The 26,101-nt window shown below is 39.0% G+C and overlaps 3 protein-coding genes across 4 annotated transcripts in view; 1 reads left to right on the top strand and 2 right to left on the bottom strand.

Annotated features, from left to right (window-relative positions):
* Window positions 1-15,536: 15,536 nt before the first annotated feature.
* Window positions 15,537-18,855, bottom strand: arl4aa (ADP-ribosylation factor-like 4aa). Of its 2 annotated transcripts, none has more exons than XM_079693148.1 (2): window positions 18,716-18,855; window positions 15,537-16,943 (listed from the first exon to the last, which is right to left on the bottom strand). In XM_079693148.1, the coding sequence occupies exon 2, from the start codon at window positions 16,837-16,839 to the stop codon at window positions 16,237-16,239; it is 603 nt and encodes a 200-aa protein (XP_079549274.1). In that variant the 5' UTR covers window positions 16,840-16,943; window positions 18,716-18,855; the 3' UTR covers window positions 15,537-16,236. The 2 variants fall into 2 exon arrangements, with proteins under 2 accessions (XP_079549274.1, XP_079549273.1); XM_079693147.1 differs by lacking the exon at window positions 18,716-18,855 and adding an exon at window positions 18,022-18,152.
* Window positions 18,290-26,101, top strand: part of vwde (von Willebrand factor D and EGF domains) — a 30,307-nt gene continuing 22,495 nt past the window's right edge. The window contains exons 1-2 of the mRNA XM_079693146.1: window positions 18,290-18,410; window positions 19,524-19,587. The gene's annotated coding sequence lies outside the window, so the exon portion shown is untranslated. The remainder of the gene's footprint in view (window positions 18,411-19,523; window positions 19,588-26,101) is intronic.
* Window positions 19,154-22,204, bottom strand: cUnh7orf78 (chromosome Un C7orf78 homolog). Its single transcript, XM_079693149.1, has 4 exons — window positions 21,026-22,204; window positions 20,724-20,808; window positions 20,454-20,596; window positions 19,154-20,136 (listed from the first exon to the last, which is right to left on the bottom strand). Exons 1-4 carry the CDS (start codon window positions 21,464-21,466, stop codon window positions 20,050-20,052), a joined length of 756 nt encoding a protein of 251 aa, XP_079549275.1. The 5' UTR covers window positions 21,467-22,204; the 3' UTR covers window positions 19,154-20,049.

Raw genomic sequence — 26,101 nt, 5'->3', positions numbered from 1 at the left:
AATAAATAATCATTCAAATAAAATAAGGACTATTTGTATGTTGGGTCGGATATTTGTATAAACCCCTTGGAAAACCTAGGTATATTTTGGGGATTTGCAAATCTGTTCAGTTCAGCAAGGAAAAAATAAATACTCTCTGGAGAGAAAATAGAAACTGAACTACTTTTTAAACTGACCTCAAAGCACAGTAATAGCTTTTGTACAAAAATACAGAAATTGCTGTCATTATGGTATTGCACGATCATGTGTAATGATGCACAATGACTGTTTTGGCAATTGAGACGACATCACTGTTTAAAACATATACTTAGAGGTAATACTGGTGTTGATCCTGTGTGTGTGTGTGTGTGTGTGTGTGTGTGTGTGTGTGTGTGTGTGTGTGTGTGTGTGTGTGTGTGTGTGTGTGTGTGTGTGTGTGTGTGTGTGTGTGTGTGTGTGTGTGTGTGTGTGTGTGTGTGTGTGTGTGTGTGTGTGTGTGTGTGTGTGTGTGTGTGTGTGTGTGTGTGTGTGCGTGTGTACGTGTGTGTGTGCGTGTGTTTGTCTGTGTGTAAGCAAACGGTAACCTGTTTTCAAGTTGAATGCTAGTCTCTGTCTCCCTGTCCACATTTTTAAACATTCAAGCTGCTGTCTATAAAGGCATAGATTCCCCAAAGTTAACTAATGAGTAAGTGATCTCTTGTCTTTTTCTTCTCTCTTGAAACAAATAAGCATTTTTTTAGACATCGTAGATTCGAAAATAAAATACATAAACCGATCAAGTGAAAACTAAATGAAAATTCAGTCCCATATTGATGCTCTTGGATTACATTACAAGAGGAAATATGCTTATTACAAAAAGGTCAGGAGTATATCTTTCTTGATCAGACAAAGAAAAAAAGAGAATTATTTATTCACGACAGCTGTCTTTTTGACCCTCTCTCTCAGTTTACATCTACGTGTTCATGTGTCCTGCTCATTCACATGTGGTTTCAACCCTTAGGTCAAAAACAATGATCATACATAACGCATCTTCCTCTTTTTAAACTAACCCACTACCTGTGACAGACCGGCAGACAAACAGAGCTGTAATGCTTGTTGTTGCTTGACTTCACAGCCCATAATTTAGGGTTTTGAGTTACACATTTGTCCCCGCACAGTACGTTCATAGCAACTGCTAAGAGAAACATCAACAAACTGTGATGCAGGAAGTGCTTTATAATGAGCCCAGTGGCTTTTGTGACTGTGTTTGCTCAGTGACATCATGCTAGGTTATCAAATGAGCAATGGAGCGTTGTTTGTTGAGAGGGTGTACCAAGAAAGAAAGAAGGTTAGGCTCTCAGGTATTTTAGTTTTCTTTCTCCCTCTTGGATCCATGGATTGCTGTTTGTCCACCGTTTTGGTCCACACTGAAATATCTCAACAACTACTGGAGGCGTTGGCGTACATTTTCTTTACAGATATTCATGGATCCCCTGGCTTTTCCTTTAGGGCCACTACATTTACAGTCGTGATTTCAGTCTTAAAAACGTTTGGATATATTGTTATGCAATTGTGTAGAGACATTCATGCTCCCTTCAGGTTGGATTTTTATAACATCCTTTGTTTTTCTTCCAGCAAGTACGTACATCATCGGGTCATAATGTTGAGGAGCACGTACCTGAAAAACGACATGCTTTCCACATGATTAACTCAAATGTTAAACATTAGGCTGTGCTTGTTACACATTGACATATACGCATTGTCATTGTGAGCATGTTAGCTTGTTTACTTGTAAGGTCTCAATAGGTCGCTAGCATAGACTCTTCTTTAAATTAAAAGTACTTTTAGATACAGGAAGTCTAATATTGCATATTTCTCTTAAAGATAGCTGTCTATTCTTGGAGCACTTTTCAAAGATAGTTTCCCATTTCTCTTTACTGATATATTCAGTGGTTCCTAAATACCCATCAAATTGTTTGATTGAACAGGAAATGAATACAGCCTGACCTGCCATGTTGTGCTTGAATAATTCAGGTTTTCATTTGGGGAGTCCACTTGCAATCAATCAGTAGCAGGAGGGAAGGTACATCACTATAATGAAATGCAAATGATTGGAAACTTCCTTTTATATTTTATTTGACTGACTTGATTTGGTGAGTTTTTGTGTGTGTTTCATTTATGGCATGTTTGCCAACAAGCTTACTAAGAGCACTAGACTACACAAATAATCAGACAATAGCTCTGATTAAAATGTCTTCCCATCCTTATCACCACTAGGATCCCATTATGTAATTGTGTAACCCCATTGTGTTTCCTGGTCAGTGAGCATACTAAATGAGAGAGAGAGAGTGGATTTCCCTCCACTCTCGCTTCATTAGGATGCAAGTGGGGCTGAGGTCTCCGATGGATGTGAAGGCCTTTTGTTTGGGTCTGAGTTGAAGTGGGAGCCATTTGTCCCGCTGTCTCAACGGGGACACAGGAGTTTAATAGCTGGAGGTTGACCTAGTTGCTTCGTCTAGCCTGCGTTTGTCTCCGTGAGCAACTAAGAGTAAAAAGGGGGGAGAGGGGAGAGAGAAAAAGAGAGGAATTAGGGTATGTACCATCCCCTGCTGAGTGATGGGACAGCTGAGGGCAACTGCGTGGCAGCAAAACAAACCCACATATTCTCACTGCTCCCGCTGCAGAAATAGAACAGCAGCCTCCATGAAGGCATGTGCGCCAACTGATGCTAGCAAGTGAGATGCTGATGCAATTCTTCTTACTTTACAAGCAATGGCAAATTCCATGTTACAATTACTAATCATCATGTCAGTTGAATAGAAAACATTGGTATTGGTGACATCCTTTTGCAGCTAAACACGATGCTAGAATCACCCTCTGATCAAATGAGAGTTGTTGCCCAACTCTGACCAATAGTCAGTTTTAGCGTCTTGTTTTGGGAATAAAGAGCTTTTATTGTTTTGATGCACTCTCATCGTTCTCATCAAACTTGTACTAAGTCGTAGCAAGCCCCTGAAACTCAGTCCAATTTTCATCAACTTTCACATCTATTCATTTATTGTGTTTGCCTAAAAGTACGTACGTACGTACGTACGTTGAATACCAAATATACTGGTATGAGCCTATAAACTAGGCATTTTTCTTTTCAAATAACAAACCCCCACATATTCCCACAAAACACAATACAACACAAAGGACTGAGGCTCATAGTCCTCAATTGTATCTTTGGCTCTGGAGACAAAAAATAAAATGCAACAATATGAAAATACGTGACTTTAACATGTTTATTCCAAAAACTATCAAAAATAATTACTAACAATTAAATTGTACTGTAGCCATCAGGAAGCAATTACCTTTTTTATCCTGGAGATAATGTGTTTCCCTTTAATAATGTGTTTTAAAACTTATTTCTCTTTTCTGCACTGCTAATAATGATAATAATGCATTTCGTTCTGGAGTCCTAAAAAGTGCATTGTAACATATTTCAGGTTCATGTCAGACCACAATTTTCCTCAGGTTGTTTTAGGGAAATGTGCTGTCAACTCTTAAATTCAGATGTCAAATGATGCTTCACTCTGAATTTAAAATCAGCCCCACCACTCATAGAAACGCCAACATACTATGAGACAAAAGCGAATCAAATAGGAGATATTTTGTCAGTATTCCCAGAAAGGGATTAGGACTGAGAATACAGAGAAAGCCCTACAAATGTCACATTCTGTGTCATGCCACAACATGTTGCATGAAATTATCTTGGCAGCATCATTGAGTTATGTTTTTTTTTTTTATCGCTGAAATGCAGATGTTGACAATGGCTGACGACGGATTGTTTGCTGCAAGGTTTTCCTTCCCAGAACGGCCTCTGCCCACGTGTTTGTCCACCAGAGAGTGTGCGGGGCCGGCAGTAAAGACTTCCTGCAGGCCACGGATACACCTGCTCCGTCAAACAGGTCTACACCGAGCCAAACACGTGCGTCACGGCCGTTCCCTGTAGAGAGAACTTATTGTTATAAAAGCTGCTGAACGTGTAGAACACTATCCAGTTGTCAAGAAACATTGTCACACTGTTCTGTTTTTTTTCAACAAAGCAGGCTTACCACTCTGTCTTTAAAGGGCATATCTGGACTCATGTTGTTTATCGTTGTTTTAATTAAAAAACATATGCAGTGCTTTTCTTCTTTATTTGCCTTTTGGCATCCAAGAACCTAAAAGGACAATCTATGATTTAAGGATATTCAAATTAGGTATGGATACACAGTGAATCATCATAGTATAAATGCGTCATATTACACATTTTAAAGTGCCGGAGGTGTATTATCCTTTGATGGTGTACCGCCAGGTCAGATTTGCATAAATCCTTGCCAAAAAGTACTAATTTGCTAGAAAACTTAAATGTTGCAATGCTTTGGGAGTCTTTCTCAATCATAACCTGATATACAGACTGAGTTGCGTCTGCCTATAGGGAGAAGCACATATTTATGCTCACACATGCTAAAATAACACAGCTGTAAATGAGCGATGTTGCTTCAAAAACATATCTGTAAACTATAATGTCACTGCACAGGCTACTTTTCCTCCACTAGTTTTACTTCCTGTTTCTTCATCATTCACTCTTCCTTCCATTCAAGTTTTTCCAATGTCAACATCCATGACATGCGCTGATACCCGCAGCTGGACGAAAGCAAAACTTCCCCTGAAATCCCCAGATTGAAGTTCCTGCAGCATTTTTGACATGTAGATAAAAAGCTGTTGGACTCAAGCCAGTCATTACATAAAAATAAGTTTTGAAATAATGTATTTTGTGGCTTCAGATGCTCAGGGTAATCATTGCAGTGATTTTGGGGGACCATTGAAATGTAGTGATTGCTCCTCATGGCGAACAAGGAATCGTCTGTCTTCTCTGTGGCTTCAGAGGCAGGTGGAGGTAGACACTGGCTACTTTTGAAGTCTCTTCTTTCAGTCCTCGCTGTGTCTCTGAGCTCAGGGGCCCCGCTGCAGCATATCAAACGGAGCCCAAAGACAAAGCTACTTTGTGGGTTTTTTCATGGCCGCAAAGATAGATTGCTAATGAGGCTCCAGTCTGTAACGCTCAGATCTAGCTTTGGGACTTGTCTCGGATTTCAGCTCACATTGCAAAAAGAGAGACTTTATCAGTCTGCTCTTTTTTTTACTGCGACTCAGGTTAGGCAGAGAAAGGGATTTCTAAAGCTCTTTTTGGCTGGTTTATGGTTCCTCTGAATATATAAAAAGAGAAGGCCTGCATCAGTGTTGAATTTTATCTTATGCATTTGCTTTAGCTTTGCACAATACTGTTGAAATACTCATACAAACAAAACATAAACATTTCCTCTATAATCCTCATTTCAATGTTGATTATATATAAGTCATGAAGGAATATCAATTTCAGCGCTGAATATTGATAACTACACTTAATTAATAATGGTGTAGTCTGTCATTTACTGTATTAACAATGGCTTCTTGTGTTTTATTTTACAATTTGTATTGTATTTAAGGAAAAAGAATAATTAGAGTTTATTGTATACGCATAAATCACATATAATCATAAGCATATAATCATTGATATATGTCATTGTAGCTGTATATTTCTGGATGACTATAAATGCAGAAACAAACACTAAATCAGTAGAGCAACCTGTTCAAAGGGGGATTATAACAAAGCCTTTCATAAGGGAGCAAATGTGTCTGTTAATGCAGACAGATGTGACAAACGGGTTCTGCAGAGTTTCTTGCAGATGACCTTTCTTCAACTGCCAGTGCACATTACAGGAGGAGCTTAACATAATATTAAACCCAGTCTCACGGCATTCGATTTTAAAAGCAATGTATTTCTAATGTGTTTCGTGCCTGCACCACGTCTTTTTGTCCGGGCGGGCTTTGGAAGACCAGAAGCTGTGTGGTTCATAAAAACATTTTCTTACTCAATATCTTACCCTAAGCCTAACCCCTTTTATTTTAAATTGTATAATGTCAGAGTTTTTTTTACCGTCCGCGAGGAAAAGAAATGGGGCTCAGAGCCTCAAAATACTGAAATCTGTCTTTTTTGTCATCTTTTTTCCTCCTAATTTGTTATTATTTGGTGCAGGCACGAAACATATACTACCAATAGAAATACATTGCTTCTAAAATCTTTCTATGTCAGAATACTGAAATCTGTATTTTTTAAAATCTGTTTTTCCTTCTAATTTGTTATTATTTACATTGCTTTTAAAATCGTTCTGTGTTACACGAAAAAAATGGCGAAATCGTGTTGGTGAACACGAATCAATAGATTAATTTCGTGACACGAAATGCCGTGAGACTGTGTTGCAATATTGTGAATACCTAAGCATTAAAACACAATCAATCAACTACTGCAGTGAATACGTTCTTTGTAATGTTCAAAATGTGGATTTCAGTTTCCAACATCAAATTTCAGATGTTTTACAGAAACCGCCAAGTAAGTTTCTTTAAAAAAATCACCATTTCTTCAAGGGGTTCCATATTTAGAGCATTTTAGATTGTTGAAACAAGCATGGCTGCGAACCAAAAATAACATTTTAACTATTTGTCACCAGACAGTAATTGTTGTCACAAAGCATTTATTGAGAGGGCTCTATATGGCAATCACAGACTTTGAAATGAATTAATTATGCTAGATGATTCTAAATTGAGAAGGTAACATGTCCATGGGGGTCACTCAGTAGCATGAAGGACATAGCTAATTATATGTGAAGGATGGAAGATTACTCTGCTTTAACTGGACCGTCAGTCTTTTCTAAGGAGATCAGGCAAATCTACGAGGAAGACCCTTCAGCTTAACCAAAGACTCACTGAGTGTCAGTTTATTGGAGAAGGTCACAATTAGTAATTTAAATACTTTACTGCAGCAATTCAGCAGAAAACTCCAATCATCTGACAGAGTCATTTACAATATTAAATGACTTCATTATGAGGGATACAAACCTATCTCTGACGATACAAACCTATCTCTGACGATATTTATCATGTTTTTTAGACTGTATTATCACATGTTGATGGGTCATTTTTACATGTAAGCATTGGAAAGCAGTGAAGTGATAAAAAAAAACTCTGACATGCAAGGTTTAACTGAGAGTAAGACGAACAAAAGAGCACTGTGGGAGAGGCAGTGATAAGAGGCTTAACGTTGGCTCAGTTCAGGGAAGTGAATTTACTGCCATGTGAAACAGAGTAGAAAAAGAGAAGGGAGGTGGTGCAGGGGGTTCTTACTGTAACTAAATCTGAAACAATCTGTTGTTTTAAATGGTTACAGAACAAGTTCACAGTCAGTCAGTTGTTTTCCACTGGATGGTCATATGCTCGCCTTTCTTTATACAGTAAGTCAGCATAAACAAATTATTTTTAATGTGTGTGGAATACACTTTCAAAAGTTATGCATGCAATGAAAGCTTTCCAACAATAGCTACAGTTTTTAAAAACAGTTCCAGTAAATTAGTAAAAGCTTTTGGACAGTGGCATACATTTTGGAAGGAAAAGCATGCATTTTGAAACTATATTTTTATTTTAACATAATGAAAGTTTTTCCTAAACAGTGAAACCCCTGCAACTTTCAGGTGTAACCGTCACGTATTGTAGCTAACTGAGCCAGCTTACACAATTAATTTTAGCTTGCTAATGTGTTAACTTGTACAAACACAATAATACATTAAAGGGGACCTATCATATAAAGTGTCAGAAAACACAACCCTCTCTATTTTCCTCCATACCCAAATCTCTAAAAAAAGGGGCTGCAACGGATCTGATAAAAACTGATCCAGATTTGAACACTGTCCTGACGTCAGGACGGTGGCGGTACGGTTATTGGGCCAACCCTCCACCTATCAGGGGAATGAGAGGTTGGGCCACGGCCGGCCATTGCCGCTCGAAAGCGCTGGAGACGCTGTAGTACATATGCCAGGCCTGTAAGTGGCCCTGTAGTCTGCCACAAAAGCAGCGAAGAAGACTTCCCGCGCATTAGCTGCCCTTTATTCTCCGCTGTGGCTCTTTTTCTCCCTCCCAGAGGCAAGCGTTTGCTCCCGCTGCTGTAATTCAATGCAATCCCTCCCCGTCGAGGCAAGCACTGTAATTATCTCCGGTTAGTCCACCAGCAGATGACAAACACCCACCTCTCCGCCTCTTCCAAGGAACAAGGGGACCGTGCGGCAGAGTTTCAGTTGTCCGGTAAAGTTTCAATCTTTCGGACAAAATTAGAAAAGTGCCGGTCAAAGGTCTTCTTTGTTATTTATTGAGCTTTAAAACAAATGAATAACGACTCTATATAATAATATAATAAAACACGGAGGACGGATATCTATTTTTCTCCCCCTCTTCTGACTTGATCAGAGCACGCTCCCCTCTCCTGCAGGGGGGCGTGGTCAGCTGCAGCTCACAGAATCAGCCCCCTGCAAAAACAGGGCTGGAGAACAGCAAACAGAGCGAAATGAGGCATGGCTAAAATGCATGATCTTTTTGGTATTTTGAAAACAGAAACGTTTAAATATACCTTATATAGGTATGGCCCTACAATATATCATTTAAATATAACATGATAGGTGTCTTTTAAATACATGGGAGGCGTGTGGCGCAGTAGAGCCAGTGGATAGAGCTTTGGTGTTGGGATCAGGGGGTCACAGGTTCAAACCCCACTGCAGTCAGCATGTCGTTGTGTCCCTGGGCAAGATACTTCACCCCAAATTGCTAACAAGTCTAACAAGTAACATGTAAAAATACAACTCAATACGAAAAAACGCTAGATGAAATGATATCAAAGAAAAAGATTTCTACAGGTGTAAATAAACACATCATCAAGTTAACTACATTGGAAAGGATCATCAGTCAAGCTAAACATATCATTTGTGGGTTTTTTTTGGATGATGCTAGATAACCCATTTAAGTCTTTTAATAGTTATAAGACATCCCCAAAGCCACAACATATTTAGACTACATATACACATTTAGTGATGGATTCGCAATTAACTGGTGCAACACAGTCCTGTGGACCATATGTGGCGGGGGAGCCTGCCTATAATTTATTTTTGATTTATGGCTCTGAGGGCCAGGGGGCGTAACCCAGTCCACCCCTGCCCCCCCCCTTGAAAATGTTACACCGTGTAGGAGTTAGGAGTCTTGTTCTCATAGAAAACTCCAGAGCCAGACCCATACAGCGGCAGGGGGCATTTGATAAGATTTCTGATCACCTCAAAGGTTGACTTTTTGGGTTGTTTTTAAAGATAATGACCTGATCTACGTCACACGTTCTGACACCCTGCAGCTGACAAGACAAAGTACAGCCTCTTAACTCTCAGAGGTGAGACGGGTACCTCCAGGCAGACTGTGATACAGATAAGAGGAATGCGTGCACACAGACAGCCGTGAAACCCAGACTCTCTAAAAGCCTCATCAATCCTTTCTTATCTGCACTTCACCGTATCTCAGGCAGAACACTTCTACTTTATGAAACTACAGGCTCCTGCTGTGAAGGGCCATCTCAGATCGCCATGGAAATGAAAGCAGATTGGAAAACTCTGACCAGGGGTGTTATTCATTGAGTTACATCAATATAAAAAACACAGCGCCTTCCTCATGCCTGCTAAAGAAAACAGCCCAGTTCATTATTCGGCCCTCACTTTTCAGTTAATGAACTCCTCCTGGAGACTCCTCATGTTGTGGCTGTTTAAATACCTCAGTGTTATTGCCAATATCATGGGAGTCATGCTGTTTGTACCGAGAGGAGGTCAGCAGCGCCTAGCTTCATTACACGAGGTGAGTCGAATAAACAACACAGCAGTTGAGAGACCTCTCATTTAGAGTTGGAATAACATGGAGTGTTTAGGTTTCCCTGCTGATTTGATTAAGGTCCAATGTGATTCCAATCAGAACAATTAGAGTTAGTGGTTATGTGAAGTAAGAGCAGCTACATTTGGTCTCAAGGTTTAAGTAAGAAGCAGAAGTGGAGATTTTGAGATCAGTACATTTAAATTGGTTGCACTACAGGATTTAGTTGAGATTCATTATTTACACCAACAAAACACTGTGAGAAAAATGTGAGCTTTAAGATGTGGACTGATGTGATCAAAAGGTTTCCCTTACTAAAAAAAATGCTAATTTAAACTGGGATGGAACTGAGAAGATTACAAATCATAATTCACATATACCTATATAAAACTGTAACATGTTACACCAATTCCCACTTGTTCTAAACAGCATGATTACCACTAACTCAGGAGGGAAATATTTCCTTCCTACTTTAAACACAAACACATACAAATCTAAATAACAAAGTCTAGAGTGTCCATGCACTGTGAACATTTAAAGCCACATATGACCTGGGCTGCATTTCATTTCCCTCCTCCTGACTGTACCCTCTCTCATGAGGCAGACATGAAATTAAAATATCTAAATAGAGCAGACATGTGCATGACCGCCATGTGAACCCTTTCCAAAGGCTTTTTCCTTTGCTTTGGGAATTAATTTCAGGGCTGACACTGCTAAGAGGCGTTTAGGTGAATTACAGACAGTATCTGATTTGAATGTTATTCTCACACAGGGGGAGCGTCTACTTGACACAAATGTCCAGTTATTTTTTTCTCACAAAAAGACATTATGATAAGGGTATCAGGCTGAAACAGATGCATTGCAACATTAAACGGAGAACAGATTATAGTATTGTATTATTTTACAACGAAAAAAAGGTTCCACGGCAGATTATCATAAAATGTTGTTTTAGAGACAGAGACCGTTCCCTTAAAATACACATTGATACTACATTAAAGAATATATCCGATAATGTGTAGTTGTTGTTAGAGGAAAATCAAATTATTTTGTGTTTCTTCTTTCTTTTTTTTCTTCCTTAACTCCTCTTCAAACATTTGAATATTTCTTCTAAAGGTTGTTACTGTGTTAATGAAGTTTCTGTTCCAGCAAACTGTGTTATGTTATTCCTTTCTGTTTTTAATGACACATTGAGGAACTCTAGGATCCTAAATCGTTAAACTATTCTGGGACCTCTCATCTGTTGACTGATGAAACTCCACTGGGCCCACAGCTCGCCATGAATTTCCCCATCAGTCAGTGTGTGAACACAAAGCTTTGGAGACCGCAGCCTAAACCCACCGTAATCCCTCATGCCCAAACAAGACCAAAGACAGATTTCACAGGCTTGTGCTTCACAATACCCAGTCTGGAGGGGACACGGCTCTTTGTGGACCACTTTTTTTGTCTGGACATGGTTGCGTTGTGGATGTTGAGTGGGTATAACTGTGTGGCCCAAGGTTCAAGGTCAAAATGGTATGAAAAAGTAATTTGCCCGTAATTTTGTGCACGCAGACAGAGAGTGAGAGGTGACCGAGCAATCATCACCTCAACAAAGAAGCTTTCACACAGGCTGAGCCCAGGAATGTCAATCCATGAACACTGTCCCCCATCCGTGATGAAAAACAATGTTGCAGCACACAAGGGATGTCTTGTAGCATTATTGTAATACAACTACATTTATCTGTGCAAATGATCAAAGTAACTGATCATTTGTGTTTGCTTGAAGGCCAAAGGGACAGTTTATCAGAATTCAGTGCAATGTGTCTATATTTATTATTATTTATCAAAATAGCCTTACAGCTAGTGTTGTACAGTTATACAGTAGCTGATTAGGTTACATATCCTCTTATGACCCCCTTTCACTCTGTTTTTGACACAAACCTGTTTTCTCCATTCAGTGTATCAGAGTACAAGTAAAAGGCTATAAAGTTGAACATTTGTGTGCTGACTTTTACTACTCAAATCCCCAAAATTGAGAAAAGAAACGTAAAAGATAAAAAATAAAAAAATGTGAACATTAAGTTAATAAATGACTGAATTTCCCGAAAGTCTTCTTGGACAGCTTAAGTAAAAGACTAAAGTTAAATAAGGACCTGAATAACGACCTATGAAACATATTAAGCAATGCAGATCATTTGGTAGTTTTAGGTGTACAGTACTTGTGGGAGAAAATGTTGTGCAGTTTTTATTTTTAGGTATGAAAATAAAATTGAGCAACACTAAGAGAAAAAAGTCCTACAGGCATCACAGCGCTTCTAACTGATGAAGGATCAGTATTCAGGTGAGAAAAAAACGCCTGTCTGTTTTTCCTGTGTTCGTGTTGCCACAGCTCACTCTCTGTCTCCATGGATCCTGAGGATTAATGAAACCGGCTTCTCTTCTCTGCACCAAAGAAAACAGGAGTGCACTTCTCCAGCTCCTCAAACAGCGTCTCCCTCCTCCTCCTTTTCCCCCCCTCTCCCCTTGCAGGTGGCCCCGTTTGCTACTTTGAGCGAGGCTTCAGGGCTACGGGAGGAATTCACATGTAAATAGGCCACTCGCTCTCAATAGACTGGGGGAAAAGAATGAATCCCATCATGATAACCTTGCATAATAAGCAGGCTGGGACTGTGCATATTATTGCTTTCTTCTTTTTAAGTACACATGGGATAAATCTCTAAACTCAGCAAAATACGAGAACCCTTTGGAGGTGGATTTATGGGAAAGTGAAGTTGTGCATTTTGCCACAAACATCGCTCTGACCTGGCCATGCAGATAAACAGCTTTAAATGTAAAACGTACCTAGCAACAGCATCACAACAAAACTAGCCTATTTTCATAGACAGAAAGATTTTGGTTTTTAAAGAATTTCTTGTGTCTGAGCATGCATCTCATATTTATTTAAGTCTTTTTCCTTGCATGGACCATTTAAATGTATCCAAATGCAATCCTAATTTTCCAGATAAATTCAGCTTTGAGTACTCAATTAAATATCTTATTGTCATCCTTTTAAAAAAACAAAACAATGAAAAGAGCTTAGTTTATCTTAAGCGTGGACACCACCGGCTAAGATTCATCAGATATGTTGTTGATGAATGCTAATTTATGCTTAAAAAATAAATTACACATTAAACTTTACTAGCCAGAACAAAATTGATTCTATTTATTTTTACAAGATAAAGATAATTAACTTGTTCTATGCCTTGTCTTGGTAAGGCTAAGGAAGATGCATAAATCCACATTGATTAACATCTACTCCACAATTAGTGGCTGTTCCCAACCTTATACAGTATGTGTGGGATTTCTTTTTTCTCATTCCTGTTATTATTTTCTTTATTTGAAAAGGCAATATTATTTACTTGTTGGTTGAAGCCCTTTCTAGGCTTGTTTGAACATGAAGTTCACCCGGTTGAATCACCAAAACATGTTTATACAAAACATTATTTTGCAATACTCGTTTCGTAATTTTCTATTTTGCTGAGAAGCAAAAGGTACCTATACATCTGCAAGCCAAAAGTCAACTCCAATTCCCAAGAAGCATTTGAGATAGAATCCAATCCAGGTTTACAGAATGGGTCAAAATGTTAGTTGAATTTGTGTGGTGTTTTGTCCTCAATTGAAACAAAGCTTTCTGAATCTGCTCTTATTAAAAGTGCTGAGGCAGTAATGGCTAAATATCATGGGTATTGTAGAATGAACAGCCATCTGCCAATATCATTTCCTTAAAAGGTGGGTTTAAATAATTATAATGGATGAAGGCAACATTATGTAGAAGTATACTTGAGAGTCCATCATAACTCTTTTCTATTTTTGAGTGTTTCCAGGGTGTGACTGTTGAGGAACACTGAGGATGTCATTAAAATAAAAACTTTGACGTGGAATTTACAGAGTAGGAAATCTTCTTGGACTCGTCATCCAATCCGTCATTGCTTCACACACACGTCTTCACAAAACACAAACACTTTTGAACATTGTGTACAGTATTCATCAGCTGTGTGTGGCCCAACCTGTAAAACTAAGTGCCAGACTCGATCAGGCCCTAGGCGTATCTGCAGTACAGCATGCTATCATAGCAATAATGAGAGATAATTCCTTCATGGATGAGCTACTCTAAAGAAGCCCAAGAAGACACTTCAATGTGCTTTTACTTCTTGTCAGTCGGAGACTTTCGTGCCAAGCACCCCATCTGAGGTAAATGGGTTAATGCATTGACCTTGGACACAAGATTTATTCCCCCTAATCCACCTTTCACTAAAGACATTACCAGAACATGGATAAAGGCTGAGATAAAGGATGGGACTGAAGAAAAATGTTTAAAGTTATTAAATGATCCGGTAAAGTAATTGTTTTAAGTTTTAATCTCTGTATGTGGTTTTAGACATATTAAACTGAGTCAGCAAAAGACAGGTAAAAGGCTTTTTGCTTTACCAAGCCAATAACCAACGGAAATCCTCTGGTGAGTGTTTCAGCAGATCAAAAATAATTGCCCTAAAGTAAATACAAGGCAAAGCAGGACAGGACATGTTCATTGATTTACAAACACACTAAAGGCTGACGTGGCTTTTAGAGATAAGGAAATAGTATCAGGAAAAGTGTGAACGCGCCTTTGACCTTTGAGTTTCCTTCCTTCGAAAACAAGTTAAGAAGAGGCACCTTTCTCATAAAAAAACATGATTCATAAACTTGAGAAAAAAGGGGCATTCTGGGAATCGACACTATAATCAAAGGGTCAGGAATAAAAATGTTTTGTAATGCTTTTAACTGTATGATTAAGGCGTAAAAAGCCACACAAAAAAATGTTTGAAAACGAGCGCTAAGGATATAGTTTCTATTTTCAAATGCAATAGACCCCCAGAGATACAGCACCAAAACCTCAAATCAAGGCCATAATTATCACATTTAACTGGAACAGATATTTATATGGCGAGGATGTTTGGCCATTCAGCCTGTGAGCATTGCAAATCTGAATCACAGTTATGTTTGAAAGCCAGCTGCTGCAGGGGCCTGTCGGGCTTCACAGTCATTAATTGTTTCAAAGGAATGGGAGAGCAAATGGCGTTAAAACACTGAGCTACGTATCCACCCAGCTTAGTCCAAAAATACTCTGTAATGCCCCTGGCTTCAGTGTCCTGCCCCAGCCAGTTGCATTGGGTCTGGTCTCCAGACCGCCCTGGCAACATTTCCAAGTCCTGATTCTGTATGTGATGAATCCATCGCTTAACCCTTTACACTGCAGCAACCGATGGTGGAAGGACTCGCTTTTTTACTGTGAAGAGCTTTGGGTCGTTTTTAAGTATTTGTATGGCTGACAGCAGCAGTGTAACATCTGTGTACATGTTTCTCATTACACAACATGCAAGTTGTTCCAGTTTAGTGTGTATTTTTTGTGAGAAATAAAGCTATGGTAAATTAATCTCAACGTTTCCATTACTGACACTACAGCTCTTCACTCCAGACATAAATCATTTACATGGACCTTCAGGTTGTGGGTGTGTACCCGTGTGAACATGAGCGAGCATGTTGCTTTAAAATGAAACTGAGGACATTTTAAGGATAGGTTGACTGAGCATGTTTTTTTTCCTCTGTAACCCTTTGCATTACATACACGGGTGACAGCACAACGTTTAATGTTAGATATACAGCAGCTCCACTGGGGACACTGCTGGCTTAGTGCCTTTTTTTAAAGGGCACATTGACATCTTTGAGTACCTCCTTTTTAAACTCCTAAACAACAAAGTTGACATAATAACAGCCTCCATACCGCCACATTGCTCTAAATGCTTTATTAAGCAAAACATAATGCACAACTTGTCTAATGACAATGTGGTCAAATTGGACCAACTACAGTAGCATCTGTATTTTTTTTTTTAACACAATATGCTGTATTTAAAAACTGTAAACTTCATATGAAGTAGAAATCTAAAGTGCTTATAAAAAATGATATAAGACAGCAAGCAAGTCGATAATAATGCAATAATGCACGATAATACTTTTCTTTCACAAAGAAAGTCCAGTGTAAGAATAATAAGATATAATAATTACATATTAAACGGTGAAATAAAACACTTTTCAATATTTACAAAAAAAACCTTCAACTTGTCAAAGCCTTTTCCCAAAGTATTTTTGGTGATATTGTTTAGAACAGCCATTTCTGAAACATACAGCATCCTTTAATTCTATCGCCCTTCCAGACCCCGAACCCTTAGTGCGTTTAAATCCATATAAACCTTGTATATCATATCCACACATGTCTGAAACTTTCTCATCTTCATACTGTATTCCTTTAAGTGTCACTTCCTGACCAACCGCATCATCACAAGACCAAGACCGGCAGTCATAAATCTTTTTCTTCACTGATAAAACTCAGCACTTTGAAACTGGACCTGCAGCGGATGCCTCTATCCACCCAGGACAATATCCTTCACATATAAGAGCAGTCGAGTCACATGTTTGTCTTTCAGAACCGGTCTATCTCTTTTTCCTCTGCTGCCGCTGCACCTTTCTCCTTTTAAGGATCATGTCATAGAGTCTATCCAAGCCCTCCCTTAGTCCATCGCCTATGATCGCGCAGGTTGGCTGCAGGTGCCAGGGAGTTGCAGGGCCCAGTTCTTTCAGAGCCAGTAATTTCTCAATTTCAGCAAGTCCCAAAGAGTGTCTCAAGTCCTGTTTGTTGGCTACCACCAGCAGGGGCACCCCCTGGTTTTCAGAGGTCTTGGCGATTTTATGGAGCTCCGTTTTGGCCTCCTCCATGCGCTCCGCATCTACAGAGTCCACCACGAATATGATGCCGTCCGTGCATCGCGTGTACGACTTCCACAGGGGGCGTAGCTTCTCCTGGCCACCTACATCCCAGAAGTGGAACGTTACAGACCTGTGGCCGCCCAGAGACACTCTCACCTTCTCCGCATTAAAACCTTTGGTGGGCACCGTGTTCACAAACTCATTGAACTGCAGTCTGTACAGAACGGTGGTCTTGCCTGCAGAGTCCAGGCCAAGGATGGCGATGTGAAATGACTGGAAGAATGAGACGTTTGAGACGAAGCTAGGTTGTTCAGACAATCCATTCCCCATCTTTCCTCATGAGGGAGGATTGGTGGTTTGGGAGATTTGATCCTATTCCAGTCCAGCAAAAATCCTCAGAGCTGCTGATATTCCAAAAAGGCTCCAGCAATTACCTGAAAGCAAACTGCAAGTGTTATTGTGGGTGAAACAGAAGTAGCAATTAAAGCAAGACTATGTTACTTTGACTGTGGCCAACAGTTGCAATTACAGGATAATGGAAGATCACATTTCCCTACATCCACTTGTGTCTTTTGCTTTATCATTGGGTAAACATGACCACACATAAGAGAAGAGTCATAAAGTCAACAAACTTAGAAATGAAAGTTACAAAACAACATCTATCTAAACTTTGAAAACCTAAGCCACCATCAAATTATGTTAATACTAGATCAAGTAGGACTGTCGCAGCATTAGTATAGAGGGAGATTTTTTTAAATAATCAATGGCTCAAATCCCTGTGAATAACTTGATAGTGTCTTTATTACTTGCAAAGCAAAATGAGCATTAAAATCATCATGACAGTAATATCTTAGTGTTTTTTTATGAACATGATAACATTTGAAATCTGGTGAAGTTCAATCAGATTTCACCCGCAGTTTTCTTGTTTTTGCTTTGAGAAAGGGGACATATAAGGACCAAAACAAATGGGCATATTCATTTTCCATGTCACTCAGTCAAAGTCCACAATCCACAGTTGTGCGTCACCTAACATCCTCAATGACAAGGAAAGACTTTTGAGCAATAAGCAATATAGTCTGATAACACAAAGTCATATATGCTACACAGCTGTATTAGAGCCAAATAATTAGCCAATGTACCATAATTTCACACAATGAGGAGTTAACAGCCACCATACATCGAAAATAACTTCTTCATATTCAATGTAACATTCCTACAGTAACCCTGTTTGCTAGTGTGGCAGTGTGTTACTGTCCTTTTAGTATACAACTACATCCCTAATTATATTTTAAAATAGGGCTTATTTTCCAGTCAATCTGTATTTTACCCATATGAGGTAAGACTACATCTACAGAGGATTCACACGACAGGTGAGCAAAGGCATTTCAATGTACATTCCACATTGTGCTACCTCTCAATCTGAGCCATCTGTAGAGAAAACACAATACACCTAATACTTTCTGAACAGAAACGCAGTCCTTTATCGTGTAAACACACCAAAATTCAACTCACAGTGTATTTACGCCTTGTATGTCGGCCACAACGACAGCAAATCCTTCCTCTGAAGCGGACACAACCCTCCCTGTCTGTCCTCTGTGTCCCAGTGTGAATCCAACGCTGATGACACTGCTGTCAGTCTGGATAAACGCCCACACGAACACTGCGGGTGCTTTCTATTGGTGCGTTTACTAGATTCGCCGACAGGTGATTGGCTAAAACGGCTGTCAATCACATGTCTAGCCCGGGAACTAGGATCACCTGTTGCTCTGTCTGTCCGTCACACTACTTTACTTTTGAACATGAATAATGTATCGTTATTGATCCAAGATAAATGTGGTAAGGGAACCCAATCTTTTTTAAATCGATGTTCTTTGTTAAAAACGACTGAAGAGGCAACAAAGGTACCTTTCATTTAAAAGTTGTGAATGCAAATGCTATAAAAAGGCACTTTTTACGTTGATCAGTAATGCATTGTATCACCAAATGTCCAATACAGTTGATCTGACAAAAGATGTCGTCCAAGAGCCCTGAAAACACTTCTAAATACCAGCCATTTTACAAGCTTGATCCTTCACAACATTCAGGGTATTTCTAGCCCACATTCAACCACACACGGACATTCAACTGGCATAGAAACACAACGGTATTCTAGTGGATAAGCTATCTTAATAGCCACACCAGAATAGCCGTTAAAATTAAAACGTACCGTAGGTTCAGCGTGTGGAGTCAGCGTGTTTTCCCTTTTCTGTCCGTTTTTGTGTAGAGAGAGTGCAGTGTGTGCGTGTGTGTGTGTGTCTGCAGAAACAGCGCCGCCCCATGCGTGTTTTTGTTTAAAATGATTGGTCAGAAAAGCAGGAAAAGCACCACGCTACTACGACCCATCATGCATGAAGGAATGGATAACAAACACCAGAGGCTTACATAACCTGTCTCTGTTTTTAAGCTCTTGTGTAGCCTTTGTCGCAAATTGTTTATTTTCACGCATAAATAAGTACTTTAACAAGAACATGGTCCTGTTGTGGAAGAAACTACTCTTTTAATAGTCAGAATACAACAGTGTTGACATACAAACAAGTTAAATTAATACATTTCTTAAGTTAAAAAGTATTAGCACTAAAATATATTAGAGTACAACACACAACTTATTATTCAGAATGTATATGGTCCAAGTATAATGAGTATTATTTATTATTTTAATTATTGATTAATTAATGCATTCATTACGGTATTACGGTATTTTTGTTTCTAAGCTAATTAGACATGTTAAAAATTGTCAATTTTAAGTCATACTGACCACTCTTAAAATCTTACATATAATGGAAAATAACAAGTAAGAGCTGAAACCTTTCAGATTTTGTTTAGGGTTTATTACATTGTTTTGTTTGCTTTTTCTTAAGTAGTTAAGTGCTAATTTCCTGAAGCTTACTTTATAAGAGGATTTAACAGACTCGGATTAAGTTTATTGTTTTTCAAGGATTTTTCTTAACTTTACTATCTGTGTTTTCCTTTTAAAGATTGTTCACAACTGCCAAAACACGTTTGAACGTTTGAACCTATGATTTGAACACAACAGCTCTGGTAAGTATCTTTATTTGCCATGCATGAGATGGAAGATTACATTACATTTTTCAGCATTTGACTGGATAACAGGGGATTAAAATAACACAAACACACGGCTGCGTGTGGGTCATGAGGTTTAATACAGTGACTGATATTCTTTTCATTTTATATTTAGTCTGCGAGTTATGCCCAGAGTCACGGATTACTCCTTGAACGCATATGTTCAGCTATTTCAGATATGCTTCGAACATGTGCAGGCTTGGCGTGTTTATAATTCTTGGGGAACCGGGTGAGCAGCTGTCCGTGGTCAGTGGGCGTCTTAAATGTGGTTCTATGACCTTTATGACCCCCAAAGTCCCTGCATGTTGACAGCCAGAACCTTAAAGCTACTAGATGTCCAAATATGTCCCTATTTGATCATTATCAGGGATATGTAGGCTACATATACATTTAATTTTTAAATAAGTAAAAAAGACAAAGTTAGGATCTATTTTTCCATGATCTTGAGAGTTTCTCTTCCACACGGTCCAAGAATGCACTGTACGCTCCTCTTCTGCATCTGTGTCTCTGTGAAACAAATATTCAACGTCAGTATTAAAACAGGCGAAGCCCCAAACTGTTGAAATTGCAGTTAATAATAAATATTACAATTATATTTAAATAATACAGGCAGCTTCAGTCAGGAGATCTAAATTAACAGGGCGTGTTTCCGCTTTCACCAGATACCACATGCTTTTTTGGTAGGAGTAATCAGTAGGTTAAATGTAAGTAGAGCTTTTATTTCATTTTCTATACCACACTATAAGAGTAATCTATTTCAGGAAAACCAACTAACTGACACAATTAGACATAGTATTTTTGTATGATGCCAAAACACCACTGACAGTATAGGAAGCTGATTTTGGAGGCCAGAGCAGCGGAGGGAGTATGAGCCTCGCATCCCATCTTGGCTCGGAAGCTCTATATGTGTCCATCCCTTTCTTGGTATCCCTTGAAGTTAGGTCTGACCTGGTGGTAGTGTTTTGAACTGGAAAAATGTAATATATTCATTCTTTCAGAACAGCACACATGGAAACATTCAGAATACCATATTCTTAGACTTAGATTGATCGGAACACTCGAAAAATAACAAAACATGAAGTTAATCCACTTACTAATGTCCAAGTGCTTCAACTTCAAATGCAGGTTACCAGGATCTCTTTCGTATGTAGTAACTATGTCTGGAAGGTCCTCATTGAGCTGAAATCAAAGTTGTTTTATTTACTTCCTTTTGTGTTTAGCGCCATCTTGTGGACGAATCAAACACTACACATGCTCTATTCTCAAAAGTAAGAGTATTACCCTGCCTGCTTTTTTCGATTCATCCTATGTGTTCCTCACAAATATGAACATTTAAATGTACACGAGAAACTTACAGAAGAAGTTATAAAACGTATTATTGTTTGCAGACACTTACCGGTCTGAAGTTATGTGGTTTTGGGTTCTTGTAAGGCCCACAAAGGTACTTCCCAGTCTTGACAAACATCAGCTCGGACTCAAGAGAATCGGGAGGCCTGTATGATGTGAGGAACTTTGGAGACTGTTCTCTTCGGAAACCCTCATGTAAAACCCTTGGTAGAAATGTTCCAGTTTTCCTCTGTGCTTTACTTGAAGGTGGTACTGCTGGATTTGAATGTGTCTTTCTTTCTTCCTTCTGAGGAACTGACAGAGACCTGTACAGTTTAAGAGAGAAATCTGGTGGTTTGATGCTCCACACGTCGCTGTGGCTCTCAGTCTCGGGGTCGGGGAGTTGAAACCATTTGCTCCTTGCATAAGAGAGAAGCTGAGTAGCAGAGAATTCCGTTTTTTCTTCCAAGCACACTTTGGACATCGGATGCAATAAACTGTATGGAGCCATGATTGTTGATTAACAAAGGTATTTGCTTACCTTGAATTCGCTACAGATATCTTTTGATTTGTCTTAGTTTGAATCCAGTTTGAGCTTGTATTGTTAGGATGTCAGGAACACAGTGAAAGGAGCAGACAGTGGTACAAGGGTTGATTACAGGCGCAACATATACAAAGTGCTGCTTGGTAACGAGTGTCTTTAGTCTTCTTAACAAAAAGTGGGCTGAGCCCAGTGGGACAATAAAACAAAAACGTAGCAACTGTCCAAACAAAGGCCCTCCGAATAGAAGAAATCATGGCATCTTCTGTATTTATAATCGTTCTTTCAGGCTTGACAAAATAAATCTTTAAATTTAGTTTCACTTTTACACATTGAGAAAATTATTTAAACAAATGCAGGACAATATAAAAAGATACTTACATCGTTTTAAGAAATAAAAACAAAGCAAGACATGGAAAGATATTGAGAAAAAAGATAGTAGTAAAGGGGCAATGTGAATATACAGACAATTAAATCATTTAAAACAAACAGACAAACGAGTAAATAAAAGTCAAGATAAACAAATATAAAAGCTATAGAATGACCTCAAACTGTCCTGAAGTACATTCATTATGTAGGTGCCCACAGAAAAAAGTGTGTATTCATTTGCCATTTTGGGATCCTTCCATTAGATGGCAGCATATCCTTCATTTGGTTGCAGTCAGAGTAAAGCTCATGCATTGAAAGTATAAAGAGATACCTTGAATTATTTATGGGAATTATTTATTTATGACAATGGTATTGTCCTTTTCTAAACTGTAGTTGTAAAATTCTGACTGAGGCAGAGAATGTAAAGCACTGTAAACTAGGATAGAATTAATGAGATAATTGTTTGAGATAAACTGCCCTTGTTAACTTGACCAACATCATAAGTGCTTACAGTTAGCAAAGTGCAGCGGCGGGCCAGGACTTGGCGTGTAGAGATGATGGTTCTTCCAGACTCAGGGACCGTAACGCTGATGTCTATAATCACTAGATTTCTACTGACTGACCCTCAACAAAGGACAGGGACAAAGTCTGGAAAGGAGCTTAGCTTGTATTGCCTCATAAATAGCCAAATATAAATATACGGTAAAACATTACCGTACTATATATCTAACTTTTTTACCTTCATTCTTTCACATGGTCCTTTGTTGAAGCAACCTTACCTTCTATGATGGATTTAAAATATGTTAGACATGCCTCTTCTTTACATTTCTCTGGATGCTATAAATTATTATTATCCCGTTATATATACATCACTGTGATCTTTATCAAACAGCTATGTTTTTAACATTTTCATCAAGTTTAAAGCTGTATTCATCAATATTTGTATATTAACAAAATTAATGAATACCTTTGATGGGGAACTATTGTCTTCCAAAATCAGCAATAACTTATCAAATCTAATCTATGTCTTGATAATTTTTTACAGCAAATTGTTTTGGTGTTTCTCAGTCTGTAACATTATGTTTTGATTTCCTCTCAGTGCTCTCATCAGCATCCTTTCGAGTTGTTTATCTGCCTCCAATTGGACACAATAAATAAATACTTCTTTAAATGAAGGTCACAGAAAAATGGACGAGGCAAGTAAAATAGAAAGATAAATCAGCATCAGCAATAGTAGTCTATGGTTGTGGATAAGTTTGGAATTATTACACAAAAATAACGTTATACTGTATGTAGTAAAAATATTTTAATGCAAGTTTTTGATTGCTCTATACCTAAAGTAGAAAGTTTAAGTTGCTTTTAGCTTTTTTTAAAAATCATTTTAAGGCAACATATTTCCCTTGAGGAGTCATTGTAAACGTGGTCTTAGCTCCTGTATTGGTCCAAAAGTGTTTATGATTATGGAAGAAAAAGGGTTACATCAGAGGTCTGTGTTTCACCAGAGCCAGACAGACAGTGAGCAGAGCAGCTCCCCTCATGTAAACACGGTTCTGTACCAGGCAGAGTTTTCCCAGACAGTTGTTGCAGCAGTCCCTTTGTGTATCGACTCTGACAGCTGACACACGGGGGCAAAGGCAACAGGAAACCTGAGCTGAGAGCAAACAGCGCCTGTGAAGGAGCTGACCCCTCCAGCCCTGTTAAACCAGGAGCTGCCACCTTCAGGGGCTCCTCTCGACCCCCGCCCCCTCAGCTCCGTGTCTGAAAATCTCCTACCATTGTATCCAGTGACATTTACAGCCACTGCAGTCAGGCCTCGGCTGTAACAATTACAGGAGCCTTTTGTCAGACGTTACAGGCTGAGTGGCTTCAAAGACGTCTCCATCATGTCGCTCTGACAACTCGATGGAGCCTAATTGCATTGTTGTTGGAGAAAAAGGAACAAGAGAAATCATGCTGTGACACACAGAAGCTTTTTAAAAGATGGTTATGTAATTGCTGAATAAATTAGAAACAAGCTGAAACAGATAATGCACGACTGTGCTGAGGAAACCATCTTCCTGCTTCTCTATGATGTTGTGTCAGGACCGCCATCTGTTTTTACTGTTGTTGAGCACTGTCACTGAGGCAAGAGAGGATTTTCTCTTTCTACCATTACTGCCCATTTCCTCAGATCAGAGGCTCCTTTCCCCTTTCATATTTGCTTTCATTTCGGGTCAGGCAGAGAAGAAGGTATACTGTAAATCAACGAAATGTGATAAACCAGGAAATATCATAAATGTTGATAAATCACTTCTTTTCACGTGTCATTTAATGATGAAGAATCTTCCTTTTCTTCTATTGTTTCCTCTTCATCCGCTTCAGCTTTTACTGATTTATTTTCAGATCAGGTACGTTTTTTTCAAAACCGTAACAAAATCTTGCAAAATAACAATAACAGAAGTCATTATACAGTATGTCTAGTTTTGGTTAGAATTTAGCTGTAGTTCAATTTGTTGAAAATAGTACTTTTGACAGAATTTAAAGGCACTGAAAACATATTTTCTCAATCATGAAAACAGTTTTTGTTTCACGTGATAGCTTTCTTTGCTGCCCTCACTTCCCTCACAAGTTTGAATTGGGAAGAATATTTGAAAAGATGATATATTTTGGTGTACTAATCAGAGTGTGGCAACAATCCAATAACAGTTTGTTTGCATTGACAGTTGTGTCTGACTCTGGTAGGATTAGGGGATGTGTTACTGCATCATGGAGTGTACTACATGGTCTGGGTCGGGGCATGTGGAGGGAGTCTGGAGGCTGCATGTCGGTGGTAAAAGCAGGAATAGCTTGTGTCATGACCCAGCTGCTCTCAGGTCACACTTGTCCTCTAAAGTATCTAAACACAAAGCAGCTCCTTCTCGCGGGTACAAAACAAACCCACACTGAGCAGTTCTTACGTGTGATTTGCTCTTCACAGGAAGAAAGTATAATTAAGTACATACTGTATATGTTTTTTTAAATACTGCACAATTCTGAGGTACTGTTACTTGTTACTAGTTTCTTTCATTATTTGCCCCTAGGAGTTTGGAGAAGTTTGAACCCAAGTCCAAATAATAAAGAGCTTCAATGTTCTCCATCATACGCCCTGAATAATTTACATGAGCCTTTAATGGCACTTTCAGCACTTTTTCCACCCTGTTTGATGCCATAACATCATGTGTGCGTTGGCCAAGACACAAGCATAGGAATGACTACATGTAGAAATCCAAATCTTCTCCACATGGACTCAACAAAGGTAGTAGCCTAGCCTACCGCCGCACAGAGCCTTAACCCAAAACAAAAAGCACTTTTACCTTTAACTGAAAACAGTGAACGTTATTCTTATTTTTACATGCAGATGATGGAGCGAGAAACAACAGTGAGGAAGACAACAAGGTCAAATTGGTAAAGTGTGTACATGTTGAGATACATATCTGGCATTTCGTTTTGGACCGGGGTTTTAGGGCTGATTGATCTGTACTTAAATAATGTTCTTGTGCTGTTCTGCTCCTTATGCACTTTAAAGTTGTACAAACAGTTGTCTTGTAGCGGAGGTTAGGGTAATTGCATAGAGTTTGCATTTCCTGCATCATTTAGCTGATATCACATTTCCCAGGGGACACTGCAGTGCTGCCATTACTCCCACGACGCATAACTGATTATAATGAGAGAAAATTGCACAAAATGAGCTCATGTGTAGATTATAGAATCAAACAAGCCAATCATCCCCATTTAGTCACCACTTTTCTTTGCTCCCTGGATTTAACTTGAAAGCTACAAACTCATTCATGCCATGTACTGTTTATATGGTCACTTGAAATAGATGTTTTCCATATGGGAGATTGAATTGCCGGTTGTGTAAGAGGATGCATGAGCAGACGGGAAGAAATTGGGTTTCTACCTGATGGCTATTCCAGGCTCTGAGCAGGTTGATGGTCCAGGAGATTTACGAGGGAGGGGTTATATCTCTCCTCGTGTGGGAGTCCGACAGACGAGCGTCTCACCAAGACATTAAGGCACCTCCACGTTGAGAGAAGACTGTCTACGACCTGCACAGCTGTCAGCTTACCACTGGTCCTCTGCAGACCTGCAGGAAGGACTGTCCGAAGGGTTAGTCATCGTTAATCAAAGATTATTGTCTTACTGACTTTATTGAAACTCAACAGTTCACTTAAATATTCCTCCTGCTTATTATTGGCAACAATCACCAGTCTAGGT

The sequence above is a fragment of the Notothenia rossii genome (assembly GCF_949606895.1).
Source record: "Notothenia rossii genome assembly, chromosome: 7".
In the NCBI taxonomy this organism is placed as follows: Eukaryota; Metazoa; Chordata; class Actinopteri; order Perciformes; family Nototheniidae; genus Notothenia; species Notothenia rossii.
The sequence above is the reverse complement of the archived record's forward strand: the minus strand, read 5'-3'. Positions and strand labels throughout refer to the sequence as shown.